Genomic DNA, 20049 nt, shown 5'->3' with positions numbered 1-20049 from the left:
GAGTGGGGGGACACTGTGCTAGGATTCAGTATGGAGTGGGGGGACACTGTGCTAGGATTCAGTGTGGAGGGGGACACTGTGCTAGGATTCAGTGTGGAGGGGGGGACACTGTGCTAGGATTCAGTGTGGAGTGGGGGGACACTGTGCTAGGATTCAGTGTGGAGTGGGGACACTGTGCTAGGATTCAGTGTGGAGGGGGGACACTGTGCTAGGATTCAGTGTGGAGGGGGGACACTGTGCTAGGATTCAGTGTGGAGTGGGGGACACTGTGCTAGGATTCAGTGTGGAGTGGGGGGACACTGTGCTAGGATTCAGTGTGGAGGGGGGGGACACTGTGCTAGGATTCAGTGTGGAGTGGGGGGACACTGTGCTAGGATTCAGTGTGGAGTGGGGGGACACTGTGCTAGGATTCAGTGTGGAGTGGGGGGACACTGCTAGGATTCAGTGTGGAGGGGGGGACACTGTGCTAGGATTCAGTGTGGAGTGGGGACACTGTGCTAGGATTCAGTGTGGAGTGGGGGGACACTGCTAGGATTCAGTGTGGAGTGGGGACACTGTGCTAGGATTCAGTGTGGAGTGGGGACACTGTGCTAGGATTCAGTGTGGAGTGGGGACACTGTGCTAGGATTCAGTGTGGAGTGGGGGGACACTGTGCTAGGATTCAATGTGGAGGGGGGACACTGTGCTAGGATTCAGTGTGGAGTGGGGGGACACTGTGCTAGGATTCAGTGTGGAGCAGGGGGACACTGTGCTAGGATTCAGTGTGGAGGGGGGGACACTGTGCTAGGATTCAGTGTGGAGGGGGGGACACTGTGCTAGGATTCAGTGTGGAGTGGGGGGACACTGTGCTAGGATTCAGTGTGGAGGGGGGACACTGTGCTAGGATTCAGTGTGGAGGGGGGACACTGTGCTAGGATTCAGTGTGGAGCGGGGGACACTGTGCTAGGATTCAGTGTGGAGGGGGGACACTGTGCTAGGATTCAGTGTGGAGTGGGGGGACACTGTGCTAGGATTCAGTGTGGAGGGGGGGGGACACTGTGCTAGGATTCAGTGTGGAGTGGGGACACTGTGCTAGGATTCAATGTGGAGTGGGGGGACACTGTGCTAGGATTCAGTGTGGAGTAGGGGACACCCTGCGGTCAGAACTTCTTATCCTCACGAGTGTGGTTCTTTATGCTGCTTCTTTACATTATCGTATTTTACTTTCAAAATCCAGGACTTTGCTATCCTCCCAAATTTTTAAATTTTGCTTTAAGAAATGGCTTTGTGGTCTTGAACAGTCTTTGTGTCTCTCCCCTTCTGTCGGTCACTTGTGCAGCAGTTGCCATTTGTCAGCCTGTCCGGGTTGCTACATTTATGAACTTGAGGTCTGTGGACGTCTCCACAGAGCTCCCTGTGTGCAGGAGCATTCCGCAGATGCCGCTTACCCGCACCGGGGTGTGTTGTTCACCAAACAAAACCCTTAGCCAGGAGCGGAGCGGCGAGGACGGGGCCCTGGTGGCAGGCAGCCCCAGGGCGAGTGTCTGACACCTGCTCCCTGGAAGGAACGGAGCAGAGTGACAGAGGGGCGGAGAGAGCCCGAGGGCACCGGTCCAGGCAGGGGGCCTTTCCCAGCCAGGTGAAGGATTTGTGCCTGGGAGTGCGATGGTCCCCACTCGTGTTGAGTGGGGTGAGAGGGAGGTGGGGAGGCCAGTCTGGGGGTCTGGGAGGAGTGCAGGGGAGCAGCGTGATGGCTCCTGCCTGGGTGGCGGGACCACGGGCGAGTGGAATGCGGACGGAGTGAAGACGCGTTCTGGCGGGAAGAGGAAAGGATCCGTGACTGCAGGCGGGAGGGCGGGCGGACAGCGTGCCCGTTCTGTCTGGAGCCGTCAGGTGGACGATGGCCACGCGTGCTTTGAGAGCGGGCAGTGCAGTGGAGGAAGGATGATGAACTCAGTTGTGGATGAAATGGGGAGACTTGGATCTGTGGGTCTGGGGGCTCAGGTGAGGGGGGGTGGAGAGACAGACTTTAAAATTATTTTATATTTGAAACATATGAAAATGTGTGAATAAGAAGAGTCATGGCCTTGGCAGGTTGGCTCAGCGGTAGAGCGTTGGCCTGGCATGTGGGGGACCCGGGTTCGATTTCTGGCCAGGGCACATAGGAGAAGCGCCCATTTGCTTCTCCACCCCCCCTTCCTCTCTGTCTCTCTCTTCCCCTCCTGCAGCCAAGGCTCCATTGGAGCAAAGATGGCCCGGGCGCTGGGGATGGCTCCTTGGCCTCTGCCCCAGGCACTAGAGTGGCTCTGGTCGCGGCAGAGCGACGCCCCGGAGGGGCAGAGCATCGCCCCTGGGTGGGCAGAGCGTCACCCCTGGTGGGCATGCCGGGTGGATCCCGGTCGAGCGCATGCGGGAGTCTGTCTGACTGTCTCTCCCCGTTTCTAGCTTCAGAAAAATACCAAAAAAAAAAGAAGAGTCATGCCTCTACCATTCAGATTTAACACCTTAACATTCTGCCATATTGACTGTTTCCTGCTGTACTAAATGTTTTCCCCCATTGATTTGAGAGAGAGAGAGAGAGAGAGAGAGAGAGAAGGTGGAGAGCCTGACCCAGGGTGGCGCAGTGGGATAAAGTGTTGACCTGGAATGCTGAGGTCGCCAGTTCAAAACCCTGGGCTTGCCCGGTCAAGGCACATATGAGAGTTGATGCTTCCTGCTCCTCCCCCCTCTTCTCTCTCTCTCCTCTCTAAAATGAATACATTAAAAATACTTTTTAAAAAGTTGGAAAAAAAAAAGAAGGTGGAGAGGGGAAGAGGGGGAGAGAGAGAGAGAGAGAGAGAAGCATCAGTTTGTTATTCCACTCGGTTGTTCACTCATTGGTTGCTTCTCATATGTGCCCTGACCGGGGATGGGGCCTGTGACCTTGGCGCACGGAGATGACACCCTATGCACTGAGCCACCCAGCCAGGGCTTTAATTTTTTTAAATAGAAATAAAATAAATAGAAAGTAGCAGTCGGTCAGCATCTTAGGGCTGACGTGTATCTCTGTTGTATGGATTTTGATGTTTAATATGTTTATCATCATCACCTGTAAAAAGAGAACTATTTCAGTGTAATGGTTTAGCCTGTGTGCCCTGGATACAGACGGTGGGGGTTCGAGTCTGACTCCGCCCCTGGGGGCAGGTTCCTCGGCCTTTGTGCCTCAGTTCTCCTCTGCACAGTGTTTCACTGGCCTCCTCACAGCTGGTTTCCTGGGTTAGAGCCTGGTAGGGAGGTGCTGCAGGTGCAAATGTGTCCTTTGTTTACCTGGACGTTTCCAGTACAGAAGGCAGGAAAAGCGAAAGCCACCCCCACTTCATAGTGGAAGCATCAGATATATGGGAAACTCACTGAGGCAGTGGGCTTTGTGCTTTTAAAAGGGACGTTTCATTTAGCCCTGAAGCTGTGGACTCGTAGGCAGGCTGGTCGGGGGTCGGGGTGTGGGAGGGTTTGAGAGAAGACTGGAGTCTTAAGGCTCACTCGCCTGTAAGGTCTGGAATGACTTTGCAAATGAACGTTGAAAATCTGGGCTTGCTCTGAAACTGTTTTCACAGGTGAGTATATAAATATACATAGTTTATAAAATAAAATGTTTTTACTTAAAATATGTGGAAATCTCTGTTTGGAAAAGCTCTCCTGCTGTTTGTTTGGTCTTCACATTGAGCGCCAGGGGGCAGCAGAGACACGCGGGAGGGCCAGTGCCGAGCTCTGCTGCGTGCAGAAGGTTGTTACCCCGCCTTTTGTTGTCTCCAACGCCACACTTCGCGTTAGTTGTTGACTCATCGGGATGTTTGCTTGCCAGATGAGCAGACAGTGAGATAATGAGTTCTGGTGGGATTTTTCTTTTTAAAGATTTTATTTATTGATTTTAGAGAGAGGAAAGAGAGAAAGGCAGGGGGTGGAGGGAGGAGCAGGAAGCAGCTCATAGTTGCTTCTCGTATGTGCCTTGACCAGGCAAGCCTGGGGCTTCGAACCAGCGACCTCAGCGTTCCAGGTCAACGCTCTATCCACTGCACCACCACAGGTCAGGCTGGTGGGGTTTTATAATAATAAAAAAGAGGTGATCTGCAATTCTTCTGAAATAGAACAAGCCTTTTGTTCTTGACTGAGTGTATTTCTCTGTGGAATTGATGGGGTGTAGCTATTCCTGGGAATGATTTGGCTTACGTGGGAATTTTGACAGGAACTGAGACGGGAACCCGGTGCAGACATAAAAACTGATAAATAATGTACTTGGAGTTAGTGGTTTGGGGAAAGGGTTCTGTCTGTTAAGGAATTTGGGACAGGATTTCCCTACTTTCTGCACAGGAACGTGGGTTGAGGAGCCGGGCGAAGGAAGGGTCATGTAACCTGTCCGGAGTCGACCACGGGGTCAGAGGTGGAGGGGCCTCTGGGAAGCACGCTGGCTCAGGGCAGCCTTCACTCCACAGTCCCTCCTGGAGTCCAGGCGCGGGGCGCGTCGGGTCCGCAACCCTAGCATCAGCCGTGGGTGACCACACAGACTCGGTCCGGCGCTGCCCACGGTTCAGGCCTGGGGGGGAAGCAGGCTCTCAGTAGATACACGCGCAAGTAGAGGAGTGCAGACTGTGACCAGGCCCTGAGGGGAGAGCGTGCCTGCAGAGCCGGGGCCTTGCAGAGCTGGGGGGCCCATAGAGCCAGGGGGGACAGGGCAGGGGGGCCCATAGAGCTGGGGGGCCCATAGAGCCAGGGGGGACAGGGCTGGGGGGCCCACAGAGCCAGGGGGTGACAGGGCAGGGGAGGCCCATAGAGCTGGGGGGCCCATAGAGCCAGGGGGGACAAGGCTGGGGGGGCATAGAGCTGGGGGACCCATAGAGCCAGGGGGGACAGGGCTGGGGGGGCATAGAGCTGGGGGGCCCATAGAGCCAGGGGGGACAGGGCTGGGGGGCCCACAGAGCCAGGGGGTGACAGGGCAGGGGAGGCCCATAGAGCTGGGGGGCCCATAGAGCCAGGGGGGACAGGGCTGGGGGGGCATAGAGCTGGGGGACCCATAGAGCCAGGGGGGACAGGGCTGGGGGGGCATAGAGCTGGGGGGTGATAGGGCTGGGGGCCCATAGATCCAAGGGGGCCCAGGGCTGGGGGCCCATAGAGCTGGGGGGGTACAGGGCTGGGGGGCACATAGAGCTGGGGGGTACAGGGCTGGGGGGCCCATAGAGCTGGGAAGGGGCACAGAGCTGCAGGCTTGCTTCAGTGCATTGATCCCCGGAGAATAAGTTCTCTCTCACCACACGGAGGAGACGGAAAGGCCAAGCTGTCAGGTCAGCTGAGACTCGGGGTCAGGTCACTGAGCTGGCAGCCGCTGAGGCCTTCTCTGGAGCGCCTCTGGCTGGCTGATGTGGGTCAGCACCTATGACTTCAAAGGCATGAACTAATAATTCTTGTCCGGTTTCTTGAACACTCTGGAAGTTTTAGGCCAGTGCTAACTGCACAGATTATTTTATTTATAGTCTTCCCAAACAACCACCATTAGAATTTATCATCCCCAGGGAGAAGGAAACCGGCGAAGCTGGTTCGGTCCATGTTCAGGTCCGGAACCTGGGTCTTCCCGATTCTGTGTCTCCCCCCCCCGCCCCACGCCACCCTTCCCGATAGCCAGGAGACCTGCCTGTGTCCTGAGTTTCCTGTTCACAGTACCACTTCCTTTTAGCGGAATAAAACAGGGCTAAACTTACCTTCATGTTAGAGATGGAGTGGCGAATTAACAGTTGAGTTCCCCAGAGAGCTCGCCCTGTGGGAGCTCCTCGTCCTGAGCGGCCGCAGAGCCACTTCCCCGGGACACTGTGGAACCGGCTGGGCTCAGCCTGCGTGACCTTGCAGGCTTTTGAACAGCGAGGACCACGCTGTGCCCACGAACTCTCCCTAGAAGAGCAGCCGGCTGGAAATGAGTGTGGGGATAGGTTTCGTTTCAAAGTGTCGTGAGGATCTTGACCTACACTCTTCCTGGGAGCGTGTTGGCCCCCCAGATCCCTGTGCTGTGGCTCTCCATGCCAACCTGCCCTGGCTTTGTCCTGGGGCTCAGAACAGGGAGCTGTGCCTGCCTGGGGCTCTGAAACCCTTGTGCCCACGCTGTGTCCTTTAACAGTCCTTTTAAGGCGTGGAGTGGTTGCAGTTCCTCTTGCAGTGTTTATAGTGTTTATCACTCGGTGTCTTGATACAGTCCAGTGATACAAAGAATGAAACCGTGTATCACTGAAGGTAGTATTCCGGCCTTTCATTTCATCTTTGATCCGGCCCAGGAAGGAGCCAGTGGGAACTCTAGTAGGTTGGCAGCCAAGGCCTGGGCTCTTGCCCTGGCTGTCACCTTTATTTTAGGTGGTGGCCTCACTGAGGACCCGGGCTGTGACCGGCATTTTACCTCCCCAATGTCCTTCATCGTGCTTGGCGCTCGGTGCAGCTGAAGGCCTGGGAGTTTCCGGTGTTTGATGAAGGCAGTAAGCACGCCTGCCCGCCTTGTGAGACGTCCTGGGTCCTCCTCCGCCATGGCTGACCCTCGCCGCCCTGGAGTCTCCGCAGCGGCTCTGCACGGTCCCGGCAGGCGGAGCTGTATCCTCTCACAGGCTGTATCCTCTCAGCTCTGCCCGTCCACAGGTCCCCGACCTAAACATAAAGCTTCTGGACAGAACAGAGTCTATCCGTGGGCCCTCGGACTAGGCTAGGGTTTCTTAGACAGGGACGCAGAAAGTGTTAGCCATAAAAACAAATTGATGACTCGAGCTCCTTCACAACTTCTGCTCATCAGAAGGCTCCCTTCACGGGCACAGGCTGGGGCGAATACTAGCAACGCCCTCCTGACTGCAGAATTACGTCCCGAGGACACAAGGGACTTCCCTGAGTGAGACAAAGGGCCTAATGGGAAAACAGTGGGACGATCTGTACCTACATGTCATTAGGGAAGATGAACAAGTGGCCAGTCATCCTGTGAAAAAAGTGTCCTGCCTCATTAGCCGGCGAGGAAAGCCCAGGAATGGCTGAACGGGAGGACCGGCCGGGAGCAGGCGGAGGAGGCCCTTCTCACGTCTTGTGGGCGCGACTGTGAGAGGACGCTGCCGCTTCCAGAAGGGGCCGTCCTGTGGGGCAGAGGTTCCGTGTGAACGTGCATCGTGTGGGGGCGGAGCGTGCAGTGGAGCTGAGGGTCATGGGAGTTCAGGGAAAGAGGGGGCGGCTTTGTTGAAGGGCATCGGGACACACTTCCTGGGGAGGCGGCCCCAGAACAGCGCGGGGACGCCAGGCAGTGAGGGGCGTGGGCCGAGCAGGGAGCCGAAGGGGGCGGGCGCTGGGGCAGGACACCCTCACCTGGCTGACTCCTTACTCCCCGTCTGCGGGAGCGTCGGCCCCAGTTCGTTTTTCTGTACTGAAAGTCGTGATTTCATTTCTTTGCTCACGTATTGTCGTTGTGCCCTGGGTTCTAGGCAGGGCTGAGGGGTCAGGAACTTCCTGTTACTAGCATGGAAGCCCTCAGGGCAGGGGTCCTGGCCTGTTTCATCCCTGCGGTGTCCCCAGGCATGATGGCGGTGGGCACAGGAAAGCATCGAGTAAACACGTGTTGACAGAGTCAGGTGAGGCCAGGTGGTTCTGTGTGGCGGGTCGCCATAGGCAGCAGGACCTCAGCTCCGAGGGCAGGTTGGGGGACTCGCGGGGGCTTGGTGGGACAGTGAGGGCATTCCCGAGTGTTTCTGGGACGGGGCGATGGGCTCTGAGCTGTGGCTTGGGAATGTCACCTGGCAGCCACTGCGTCTGATGTCCTGTCACCTCGCCGTCCTGGCTTTCCTGGGGGGGGGGGCTGCACGTTTCAGCCTTTGTTTTTATGAAAACGCTGGTTTATTTTCCCGTCTGCGTGTCTCTCACGAGCCTCTGCCCCTCCCCCACGCAGCTTTCGGAGGAGGAGAAGATTCAGCGCTACAGCATCCTCTCGGAGCTCTACGAGCTGATCGGCTTCCGGCGCAAGTCCGCCTTCTTCAAGCGCGTGGCCGCCATGCAGTGCGTGGCGCCCAGCATCACGGAGCCTGGCTGGAGGGCCTGCTACAAGCTCCTGCTGGAGACCCTGCCGGGCTACAGCCTGTCGCTGGACCCCAAGGACTTCAGCAAAGGTACCGGCCGTCTTGTTGCCGCGACATTCCGTCAGCCTCGCCTGGTGCACGCGCACCTGCTCCGCCTGTCAGACCCTGTGGCGGGGGGCGGGGCTCACAGCTGCCAGAGCGCGCCCTGCCCGTGGGGGCGCACCGCTAACGGGTACCCAGAAAGGGGAGCTGTGGGGCTGGGCCTGGGGGCCGGCATCCTTACACCTCCGTCTGTGCACGTGAGCGGTGTCCCCTGAGCTCACTCACGTGGACTGTCACCCACAGGACACTTTCTGTACCTGATGAATTGTTACTTTCTCGTATGAGATTTAGCCAAGTTAGCAGACACCAGTCCACTGGAAAGAATTCCCGTGAGCGTCTGTGTACGCACAGCGTATGTGTGTGGGGCTGGCCCTTGTCCTGCGATATTGATATGCACAAGTGTGACGCCAAGTGTCAGAGTCAGCAGAAGATTTCTCTGTGGTCTCAGTTTTAGGTGGGAGGTGCCGGCACTCTTGTCCGGGTCACATCTGGGGTGAGTAGACAGGGAAAGGCCTCTGGGGAGTGAACGGCCGTGGGGACGGGCGTATGTCGAGGGACTGGCGGGGGCACCCGTGTCCTGGCCTGTCGTGCTCGGGCCCGCAGGGTAGGGAGAGCCTGGTCTTGCCATGTGAGCACGTGTGCCCGGGAGGACCCCCTGGGACATCTGTCTTGGTTGGGTGCCGTCCATGATTGTGGCTCATTATGTTGATCAAGTAATTGTGACCCTGACTTCTGTCCGTGGCTTTGCCCCAGCCGCTGGTGATGGTATGAAGCACAAGAGGTCCAGGGGGGAGTCGGGGTCCCTCTCTAGATGGCTTTGTTGTCCAGCAGGCATTTGGTGATCTTTGCTTTGTGTGGATGCCACGCCACGTGGTGAGGATAAACACGTGGCCACATGAACAGAGCTGCTCTCTGCTGGGTCCTTCTTACCCACAGACTCCAGGACAGATTCTCCCTCCTGCCATGCACCTGCTCTTCTATTCTCTGTCCTCCCAAGAGATGGGGGACAGCGAGAACTGTGCACGTGACCACTGATGACCCTTTAGTTCAGGCCCCAGGTCTCCTCTCCTGGACGAGGAGCTTCTCCACAGCCTGGCCTCTCCCCGCCTGGCGCCTCCTGAGCGTCTCGAGCTGGCATTTCAGCCCAGGCTGCTCTCTGGACAGTCTTGCCCTAGCCTGGCCGCGGGGGTGTCCTTAGCTTCCCAGAGCGCGAGACCATCTGGTAGTTGACTGGACGTTCTCTTGGAGCCCAAGGACAGTCGGGACTCGCCACCTGGAACTGGAAAGCTCCCCGTGGGCCCGTCACCGCTGACGGTGTTCCTCGGCTGGGCCTCTGCGTGAGCTGTCCCCTCCCGCTTGGGAGGGTGGCGAAGCAGATGGTCACTTCTCCTGTGCGCTCTAACTGGGAATCGAACCTGAGACTTGCACACACCAGGCTGACGCTCTACTGCTGAGCCAGCCGGCCAGGGCCAGTCCTGAGACCTCAAGGAGGTACTTCTCAATGGCTGTGAGAACGATTCCCCACCTTTTATTTCAAATACACTGTGTCAGTTTGGAGGAGTAGCCACAAAAGTTTGATGATAACCTTGTTTCTGACTCGTCTGCTTTTATGTCCTTTTGTTATACCTTAGAATAATTCTGTGCTTTTTAACGTGGTGTCCGTGGTTGATGGTAACAAAGCCCGTCAGTATTAGCATTCTGCCGGAAAAAAGTATGTCTGAAACTCAACTATATGCTGTTAGAATCATAATCTTTCCCCCGACTTTGTTATAATTATTTCAAAATGGGTTATTTTTAAAATTGGGCCTTTGCAGAAGAAAGGAAGTATAATATACAACTTTTTCTTCTTTTTTTTTTGTATTTTTCTGAAGTTAGAAGCAGGGAGGCAGTCAGACAGACTCCCGCATGCGCCCAACCGGGATCCACCCGGCATGCCCACGAGGGGGCGATGCTCTGCCCATCTGAGGCGTCGCTCTGTTGCGACCAGAGCCATTCTAGTGCCTGGGGCAGGGGCCACGGAGCCATCCCCAGCGCCCGGGCCATCTTTTGCTCCAATGGAGCCTTGGCTGCGGGAGGGGAAGAGAGAGACAGAGAGGAAGGAGAGGGGGAGGGGTGGAGAGCAGATGGGCGCTTCTCCTGTGTGCCCTGGCCGGGAATCAAACCCGGGACTTCCACACCCCAGGCGGATGCTCTACCACTGCGCCAATTGGCCAGGGCCTAATATGCATTTAATGTGTGAAAACGCAGATCGCTTTAGAGCTCTTTTCCGGGATAAGTAAACAGAACGTTTCCTGTGGCCCTGTGAGTGTGACCGGAGCGTTTGTCCTTCCCTCTGTCAACGAGTCCCGCCTGTGGCTGCAGCCCCCTGACGCTCTCTGACTCTGCTGGCAGGCATGCATCGGGGATGGGCCGCCGTGCAGACGCGCTTGCTCCACGAGCTGGTCTACGCCTCCCGGAGAATGGGGAACCCTGCCCTCGCCGTCCGGCACCTGTCCTTCCTCCTGCAGACCATGCTGGACTTCCTGTCGGATCAGGGTGAGTGCCTTCACACTCGTTTGTGTCAAGCAACCATGAATGAGAGCCAGCCCAGGTCAGCGCTGGGCTCAGGCGTAGGTCTGGGATGTCCCCCGTTCTCTGCTGGGAAGGGAACTCTGTGCCCCCCACCCCGTGCCCTTCGTGGCCTCTGCGCCCTGGGCGCTGTCTCACCCCAGCCTGCTGCTGTTCTCCCCGCCCCCCGGCCTCCTGCCCGGCCCCCGGTCTGCGGCCCTGTGTCAACCGCAGATGTCTGCCTCTCACACGTGCGCGGAGAAGTGCACCCTTCACAAGATGCAGCTCGGAGTCTCCACAGAGTGACCACCCTGTGCTCGGCACCCAGAGGGCCAGCGTGCCCAGGACCCCACAGCCCCCTCAGGGTCCCCTTTTAGCCACTTCTGCCCTCAAGGGCATCTTCTGTCCCAACTTCCAAAGGGTCATGCGGTATCTCGGTCTACAGTCAAGGCTGCTTTCTCCTGGGTCTTCTCTCTCACTGTCTCTTTCCCATTGCTCCTGGCTGTCACCTCTCCTGGGGTATCAGGCAGGATCTGTTCTGAGCCTCTGGGCCCACTTCTGCCTGTCTGTGGCTGGCAGGCGTCCCCCCTGTGTGGTCTTTCGGCAGTTGAAGTGGGCACCTCAGACACGTCTGCCTGTCTGTGGCTGGCAGGCGCCCCCCCTGTGTGGTCTATCGGCAGTTGAAGTGGGCACCTCAGACACATCTGTCTGTGGCTGGCAGGCGCCCCCCCTGTGTGGTCTATCGGCAGTTGAAGTGGGCACCTCGGACACGGGGTGCCTTGCCTCCCCCTGCCTCTGGCTGTCTGGGTGTCTCTCCCAAACGGGAGAAGACTGTGTCACGGCAGCAGTCTGCTCCTGCATGCCACGTGTGTGCGTCACAAAGGAGGGGAGGGAGCTTTAGTCCTCATGTCACATTGGAAACTCAGCGTGGTTTTCAGTGGAAAAAGAGTTGCGATCCCAGCTCAGGGTAACATCCCGAGGCCATCGCAGCGTCTGGGGGATTCTCCTGCATCATCTCACCCTCTTCTGTGTCACCGTGTGCCCTTGGGCTTTGTCCCTCGAGTGCCCCATATGCCCTTGCCCTCCTCTGCCCTCCTCTGCCCTGTCAGCCTCTCCCTGGCTGACCCTGTGGCAATGCCCGCATTCTTTCCCAGGCGCGGGGCTGTGTCGGGGCCCAGGGTCACTGATGTCTTTGCGGCACTTATTCCTTATTGTGGTTATGTGTACCCCCCCGGGCGGAGAAGCCAGCGCTGTTTGTGTAGGACTTGAGTGACCAGGCGTGTGACTGCCGACCTGGGCCGCAGCGGGCGGGGCTCGCTCTGGGCGCGCCTGTTTTCCGCTGCCTTTGGCGTGCCTGGGCGTCGTGTTCGTCTTCCTGCTCTCCGCAGAGCTCGCTGCTGGAACCAGTGTGGAAGCTGGTGAGACCCGTGATTCACACGCGGACCCCTCTGAGGTGCGAGAGGAACAGACGGCCAGTGTCTGGTGTGGGGCAGGCAGCTAGCTGTGCTGCGGCGGGGCGCACCTGCGTCCCCTGTCCCAGCGTCAGGTGGCTTGTTGTGTGGGGATGAGCTCCCCAGGATCCTGAAGGGGCTGCCTACCCTGCTGCCCGCCCCGCTGCCCATCCCTCGGATTCCGGAACCTCCCCCCACCCAGTGACTCTGAAGCGCAGGGTCTGCATGGCATCGGCGTCCAGTCCGCGTGGGCTCCTCACTGGGGCTGGAGTTGTGGGTGCCATCCGGACTCACGGCGCTGTCCCGGATCCCCTGTTCCCGCATACGCCCCATGTAAGCGAGGACTCTGGTGACCCCGCCCCACACCCTGCCCCGGGGGCAACCACGCCCACACCCTGCCCCGGGGCAACCACGCCCACACCCTGTCCCGGGCTGCTTGCTTATCTCCACCTGTCTCCTAGGCCTCGTGTTGGACTTTTTTTCTTAAATGCACACCTCCTTCCCATGGCAGGGCGTCTGCGCTCCGCCTTCCCCGTCCCCTGCTCCCCATTTCCAAGTAGCTCCCCTAGGTCTGCGCTCCGTCTCCAGAGAGACCGGCCTCCTGCTGTTAGTTCTCTCCCTTCCTGCTTCCCACCCTCACCTGGAAGAACCCTGCGCCTTCAGACGCTGCATGAGGGGTGGGGACTTGCTGCTTCCCCGAAGTCAGATCCACTAGGGACCGAAGCCGCTGTGTTTAGAAGGGGAGGAATTTGGGACGTCGGACCCTGTTGGTCAGACGGCTGTCTCCTTAAAGGCCTGTGTGGATGGCTTTTGGTGAACTGGAATCTTCTGAGTCAGGACAGAAGTCGGGAGGTTGCAAAGCTTTCCACTCACTGCACCTCTGATCACCGTTAACCTCAGATCGATAATGCGATCTTTCCTGGGCCTCTGCTTTCTCCTTTGAACTACGAGGATGTGATACATCACCGTGGTTTGTTATTATTTTAATGATATTTTAATTTGTCTGGTGACCTTTCGACCGGAGAACTCATGGTACCATGCATAGTGTTGATAATGAACATTTCTAAATATCGCTGCATGGAAATTAAATATGGATTAGAAGGGCAGCCAACATAAGAAGACGAGAGCAGGCTGGGGGCGGCTTTCTCGTCTTCCTGTTGCGTGCAAGCCGGTCCTGGTTTTGCGGGTGAAGGTGATTCAGTCTGAGCATTGCATGCCACACCCCACCCCAGTGTCCTCAGGTAGTTATGAGGACAGTTGTTCACAGGATAAGACGCTACATTCCTGGGACGTTTGTCATTTTCTATGAGATAGAAGCACTGACTTGAAGATCTGCAGACTTTTGCTTGCTTTCTTTGTCTTTCTTTCTGGTCTGCTTTTGCTGTGACTGGTACACATCTTCAGTCTTCAGCTCTCTGAGCAGGAGAGATTTTAACGGGAGAGGGCTTTACCGGGTCAGCAGCTGCAAATGTTTCTATTGCTGTTGGAACCTATCACCAAATTGCCTTCTGGAAGGATGGTTCTAATTACTCCGCCAGCGGCCAGTGCTGCTAATTCAATGTGCACAGAATGTTGCCTTACTGTTTTAATTTGTATTTTCTTGGTAACTTGCAAGGCTGAATGTGTTTTTCCCTATGTTTGTTTACTAATTGTATCTCTTTTATGTGAAACTCGTTTACAGTCTTCTGACTGCCTTCCTGTCTCTTGCCTCATTGATCTGGGTTAGGGAGGCAGATAGTGTCCTGGCCCCTGTGCCGACGAGGTCTGCAGGGCTGTGAGCTGCTATTGAAGTAGTTGGCCCGAGGTCTCCCCGCTTATTCAGGGCAAAGCCAAGTCTGGGACCCCGATTCCACCCCCAGCTCGAGGATGTGCACACAGCTGAAGGTAAACTGCCTTCTGTGCTGCAGCCTGCTGGGTGGGAACGGCGGGCTGGAGAGCGGGCGACACCTCCCGAAAGCGCCCGCTTGTTTCTGGAATAAAGCTGAAGGAATCAGGAAAACCTCTTTTAAACATGTTATGATGTCTCCTCAGCAGAACATTTTACATTGCAGAGGATTAGCTTTCGACCAGCCTGTGAATGTAACAGTGTAAGCTGACTGCCTTTGACCCACCTTGTCCTTTTGTTTCTTTTTCTTTTTTTTATGGCAAGAGGGAGACAGAGAGATAGAAAGACGGAGGCGGATTGAGGTTGGTTGAGTCCCTGGGCGCAGAAGAAAATATTGGGCCCCTTAAAAAAAAGAGAGACGGGGAAAATAAAAATACATGTTAACCATATTTTTAAATAAGTAAAAATCATTATGTATAGTGGTACCTTGAGATACGAGTGTAATTCGTTCTGTAACCAAGCTCGTAAGTCAGTTAACTCGTATATCAAACAAATTTCTCCAATTTAAAATAACTGAAATAGATTTAATCCGTTCCAGCCCTGTGAAACATCCCCAAACCATCCTAAATTATGAAAAAATACATGTTTTTAATAAAGAAACACACATGTATACTTTACCAGTGCATAACAAAATATATGAAATAAAAGAAAAAAGTGTTATTTAGTACTGTATTCTTACCTGGGAGACAGACGAGTGTGGCTAATGGAGGTGAATGGCGGGGGAGGGAGAGGAAGGGATGCAGGCACTGTAGACACGTAAACTAAAACTGCACCTTCTTAACACTAAATGTAAACTAAAACTGCATTTTCTTTACTTTAAACAAAACTAAAACTGCACTTTCTTTACTTAAAATAAAACCACAAAAACTTAATTGTAAAGAAATGCACATTCTTAACTTTAAACTTAACCTAAGCTTAACATTACGTATTTTTCATTTATTCATCACCTGTTTTTGCCTTTTTGGCTGCACTTTCAGCACTTTCACTTACAGGACTTTGGAATAAAAACCTATCCAAAGAGGTTTGCTTTTGCCTGCCTTTTAAAAGTTACAGAAATGTGACAAACAAGTGTCATTAAAAAGTGCTGAAGCACGACCAGTTGATTCTGACTTGTATCTCGGAATTTTGCTCGGATCTCGAACAAAAATACGGACCGAGTCGCAGCTCGTATCTTAAAAAAAGTATGTTGGTCTGCTCGTATCTCAAGGCACCACTGTACTACTAATGTTAAAATTGCACATATGAAACCAAACTTGGTACCATTAGAAAAAAGTGTAAAGTTGGGGTTTTGCGGGGCTCTTCAGAAGTTGGGGCCCAGGGTGCATGCCTGGTGCACCCCCCATTAAATCCGCTTCTGCAGACAGACAGGAAAGGCGAGAGATGAGAAGCATCAACTTGTAGATGCGTCACTTTAGTTGTTCATTGTTTGCCTCTTATGTGCCTTCACTGGGGGGCTCTAGCTGAGCCAGTGACCCCTTTGCTCAAGCCAGTGACCTTGGGATGTTGATGATCCCACACTCAAGCGGATGATTCCATGCTCAGGGTGGTGAGCCTGCGCTCAAGCCAGTGACCTTGGGATGTTGATGATCCCACACTCAAGCGGATGATTCCATGCTCAGGGTGGTGAGCCTGCGCTCAAGCCAGTGACCTTGGGATGTTGATGATCCCACACTCAAGCGGATGATTCCATGCTCAGGGTGGTGAGCCTGCACTCAAGCCAGTGACCTTGGGTTTCCAACCTGGGTCCTCAGCATCCCAGGTAGGCACACTGTCCACTGTGCCACCACCGGTCAGGCTGTCCTGTTTCTTGAATATGCCAAGGTTTTTTCCCCCCTTTTTGCCTGTTTCTCCACCTCAGAACATTGGTAAAGCTCTTAGCTTTCTGTCTGTCACCCTGGTGAGGGTCTGTGGGGAGCCCCCCGGGGCCCATCCTCTGTGGTCTTCCTAACGGGGTCCCGACTCTCCTTCTAGGCGGGCAGTGTTGGAGGAGTTGGCCCGCTCTTCCCGGCTGATCTACAGCTCCTCTCTGACTAATTACTCTAGGAACGCTGGGGCCCCCGGGACCCTTCCTCTGTGGTCTTCCTAACGGGGTCCCGACTCTTCTTCTAGGCGGGCAGTGTTGGAGAAGTTGGTCCGCTCTGATCTACAGCTCCTCTCTGACTAATTACTCCAGGAACGCCGGGGCCCCCGGGGCCCTTCCTCTGTGGTCTTCCTAAGGGGGTTCCGACTCTTCTTCTAGGCGGTCAGTGTTGGAGGAGTTGGCCCGCTCTTCCCGGCTGATCTACAGCTCCTCTCTGATTAATTACTCCAGGAACGCCGGGGCCCCGGGGCCGCGAGGCTAAGTCCTGGGAGCAGGGGCTGAGCTGCCTGGGAAGATGGGCTCCTCTCTTCTGCTGTGTTGAGTGGAGGAGCATGAGGCCCCAGGTGCCCTGGCGATGCCCGGCCCGTGGGAGCGGTCTGGGAGAGAAATGAGAATGCAACTGACCCTCCCTGTCCACCACCCCAGCCCTACCCCCACCCTTCGTGGCCTCTGGCCAGATGGTTTGTGTGTGTTTAGTTCTCAGGACAGGGCAGGAGGAAGAGGGTGTGTCTCCCCGAGGGCTGAGGAGACTTTCACCAGGGTGTCACAGGTGTTGTGTAGGGGTCCCCGGCGCGAGGGAAGGCGGAGCAGGGAAGGGAGAGGTGAGGGAGGGAGTCCCCTGAAGAAGGCCTGCGTGTGTTACAGTGAGTGTGTTGTGGTGGTCGGGCAGAGGGAGCGTGCCCATTTCGAGGTCTGGATCGCCCGCTTCCCGGGTTCGTGACAGTGCCCGCCACTGTCTCTCAGTCCGTTTCCTCCTCTGTAGAATGAGGATTGGCTCCCTCCTCAGACGGGCTGTGTGTCCAGAGCGGGAGTCCTGGCCGTCTGCCCCGCCTGGGCCCTCTCCTGTGCCACCACCGGCTGTGGCGGGTCCCAGGGTCGCAGCTGTGAGGGACGGCACAGGCTGGGACCCCTAGCCTTTCAACTCCTCGTGTGGGGGGAGGAGCGCCACCTGCTCGGACGCCCTGGACCCAGCGGCTCGTTTCATGGGGCCCTTGGTGGGACGTGGAGTTGCTGGCGAGACATTCTGGATGGCGCCGCACTGCTGCCCCTGGTGATGGTGGGAGCTGTGTTTCATTTCTTTAAAGGAAAAGGAACCGTGCGTTGACCTTGGAAGCCGTTTCCAAATAGCCTTCCATCACAAGAGCTTACGGAAAGGGAGAAGTGCCACTCGGACAATAGAACCACCGTATGGGTCACGGTTCCAAATGCACACATGTGCGTATGTGATACATACGTCCTGTCCGAGAGAAGATCCTCTCGCATTTGCTAACGTGGTGAGGACTTTACTCAAGACCGGTGCTGCCGGGAGAGAGGTGGACTCCCGAATACAACAGGACAAGTGGAGGTTTAGAGCCAACAGCTGAGGAAGGGCGGCACGGATGGAACGCCATGGAGAGGAGGCGTCCCGGCCGGGGTCCGGCCCAGCTGTCCCAGCGGGATCCTTGTGAAGGCAGGCCAGGGGCTGAGCCCTCACGGGTGGGCTGAGGAACTTGATCAGAGACTGTGGGTGATTAGATATCGAGGCAGCGGGGGCGGGGGCACTTGCTAGACTGACCGCTGCATCCAGACCAGGCGGACCAGGCAGGTGCAGGGCAGGACCCAAGGACAGAGCCCAGCCCAAAGAGGGCTCGGAGGAGCTGTCTGCAGTCTGCTCGCGGAGAGGTCTTGGTGAGTGCCTGCTCGTGGCCACGTACATGTGACCTGTGGCGCTGTGTCAGTGTGGGAGTGGCACCTCTGTGTGGCGGGCGGGAAGGCATGATGGTTGTGAGGGCGGCAAGGACGAGCTGGAGCCCCCAGGCCGAGCCAGGTGCCTCCGGGGTGGAGGGGACCCACACTGGCTTCTCAGCTGCTCCCAGCCCCCAGCCGTGGCCTCTGCTACTGCCCCGCTGGCCCAGGAGTGGAGAGGCCGGCAGGATGCTGTCCCCTCCTCCACAGGGTCCGAGCCCAGACCGCTGGGCCTGCGTCTTCAGGTCCCACATGCAGACTGCCGGGCCTGCGTCTTCAGGTCCCGCGCGCAGACCGCCGGGCCCGCGTCTTCAGGTCCCGCGCGCAGACCGCCGGGCCCGCGTCTTCAGGTCCCGCGCGCAGACCGCCGGGCCCGCGTCTTCAGGTCCCGCGCGCAGACCGCCGGGCCCGCGTCTTCAGGTCCCGCGCGCAGACCGCCGGGCCCGCGTGTTCAGGTCCCGCGCGCAGACCGCCGGGCCTGCGTCTTCAGGTCCCACACGCACCAACTCAGCAGCGTGGGCGAGGGGCTCTGGGCGTTTCGTTTCAGCCAGGCCAGCTGCACACAACGGGGAGATTTGAACTTGTACGCGCAGGTCGAGACGAGCTGGACAGGAGTCCCCTCCTCCCAGTCTTCCTCCTTTCCCTGCCTGAAAGCCATTGATCTGAGGTTATGGGGGGCCTTTAAATGGGAGTGAACTGTACTGTGAAGAGAATGAGGAGAAATGGAATCACCAATTCCTTTAAAATTTCTGGTTTTTACACAGAGATCGGTTTTGAGTTGCGAGTGCAATTACAGTAGCCCCTCCGGGCTCACAAAAGATGCATTTCAAGGTTTCCAGGAACGCTGTGCGGAGATGAAGGGACAAGGAAAAGGCAAACCATCACACAGGAGAAGGCCTGCGCCCTTCCTTTCTGTGAATAATCACGCCCCGTGAGCCGGAAGCCGTGCTGGGAGCGAGCGTGCGGGCAGTGACCTCTGACCTGAGCCCTGTAGAGCCCATGGGCAGTGCTGGGCGCGGCGGTGGGCAGGTCAGAGTCACAGTGAGCTCCCAGTGCTCCGGTGTACTGGGCACAGCCGACGTCCCCCCGTATGACACAGGACGCCTCAGGTCAGAGTCACAGTGAGCTCCCAGTGCTCCGGTGTACTGGGGCACAGCCGACGTCCCCCCGTATGACACAGGACGCCTCAGGTCAGAGTCACAGTGAGCTCCCAGTGCTCCGGTGTACTGGGGCACAGCCGACGTCCCCCCGTATGACACAGGACGCCTCAGGTCAGAGTCACAGTGAGCTCCCAGTGCTCTGGTGTACTGGGCACAGCCGACGTCCCCCCGTATGACACAGGACGCCTCAGGTCAGAGTCACAGTGAGCTCCCAGTGCTCTGGTGTACTGGGGCACAGCCAACGTCCTCCCCTCCCCCGTATGACACAGGACGCCTCAGGTCAGAGTCACAGTGAGCTCCCAGTGCTCCGGTGTACTGGGCACAGCCGACGTCCCCCCGTATGACACAGGACGTCTCAGGTCAGAGTCACAGTGAGCTCTCAGTGCTCCGGTGTACTGGGGCACAGCCGACGTCCCCCGTATGACACAGGACACCTCAGGTCAGAGTCACAGTGAGCTCCCAGTGCTCCGGTGTACTGGGGCACAGCCGACGTCCTCCCCCACCCCCCTATGACACAGGACGCCTCAGGTCAGAGTCACAGTGAGCTCTCAGTGCTCCGGTGTACTGGGGCACAGCCGACGTCCCCCGTATGACACAGGACGCCTCAGGTCAGAGTCACAGTGAGCTCCCAGTGCTCCGGTGTACTGGGGCACAGCCGACGTCCTCCCCCACCCCCCTATGACACAGGACACCTACAGAACGGTGGCGTGTGGGGATCGGCGGGGGTGTGGCTGGGTGGAGCTGTGACAGCCCTTCATGCTTGGCTAGGGAGCCAGGACGGGCCCTGTGGGCAGGTGCAGAGGGGCTGTGTCAGCGCTGTGGGTATGCCGCCTCCTTCACCAGCTTGGGGGACGATGGAGGGAGTTGGGGCTGGACTGGAGCTGCTGATTCTGTTATTCTGGACTAGGGAAACAGCGAAAATGGAAGAAGCCAGAGTTGTGACCTAGGCGATATGGTGGCTGTCCACAAACACGGTGATCACGCCGCCTCACTCGCCGATGATTTCAGGTCTGGCTTCCTCTCCCCTGCAGCCTGCCTGCTGTCCTGTTCTTGGGGACGTCAGTGT

General features: G+C 57.0%; 1 protein-coding gene across 1 annotated transcript in view; it reads left to right on the top strand.

Annotated features, from left to right (window-relative positions):
- The window catches only part of TRAPPC9 (trafficking protein particle complex subunit 9), a 364330-nt gene that overhangs the window by 43407 nt on the left and 300874 nt on the right, over positions 1 to 20049 (top strand). Inside the window, exons 9-10 of the mRNA XM_066379571.1 lie at positions 7907 to 8123; positions 10527 to 10670. Coding sequence (XP_066235668.1) covers positions 7907 to 8123; positions 10527 to 10670 — 361 coding nt within the window. The remainder of the gene's footprint in view (positions 1 to 7906; positions 8124 to 10526; positions 10671 to 20049) is intronic.

Source organism: Saccopteryx leptura, chromosome 3, assembly GCF_036850995.1.
Source record: "Saccopteryx leptura isolate mSacLep1 chromosome 3, mSacLep1_pri_phased_curated, whole genome shotgun sequence".
Classification (NCBI taxonomy): Eukaryota; Metazoa; Chordata; class Mammalia; order Chiroptera; family Emballonuridae; genus Saccopteryx; species Saccopteryx leptura.
Note: the sequence above shows the minus strand (reverse complement) of the source record. Positions and strands in the feature narration are given on the sequence as shown.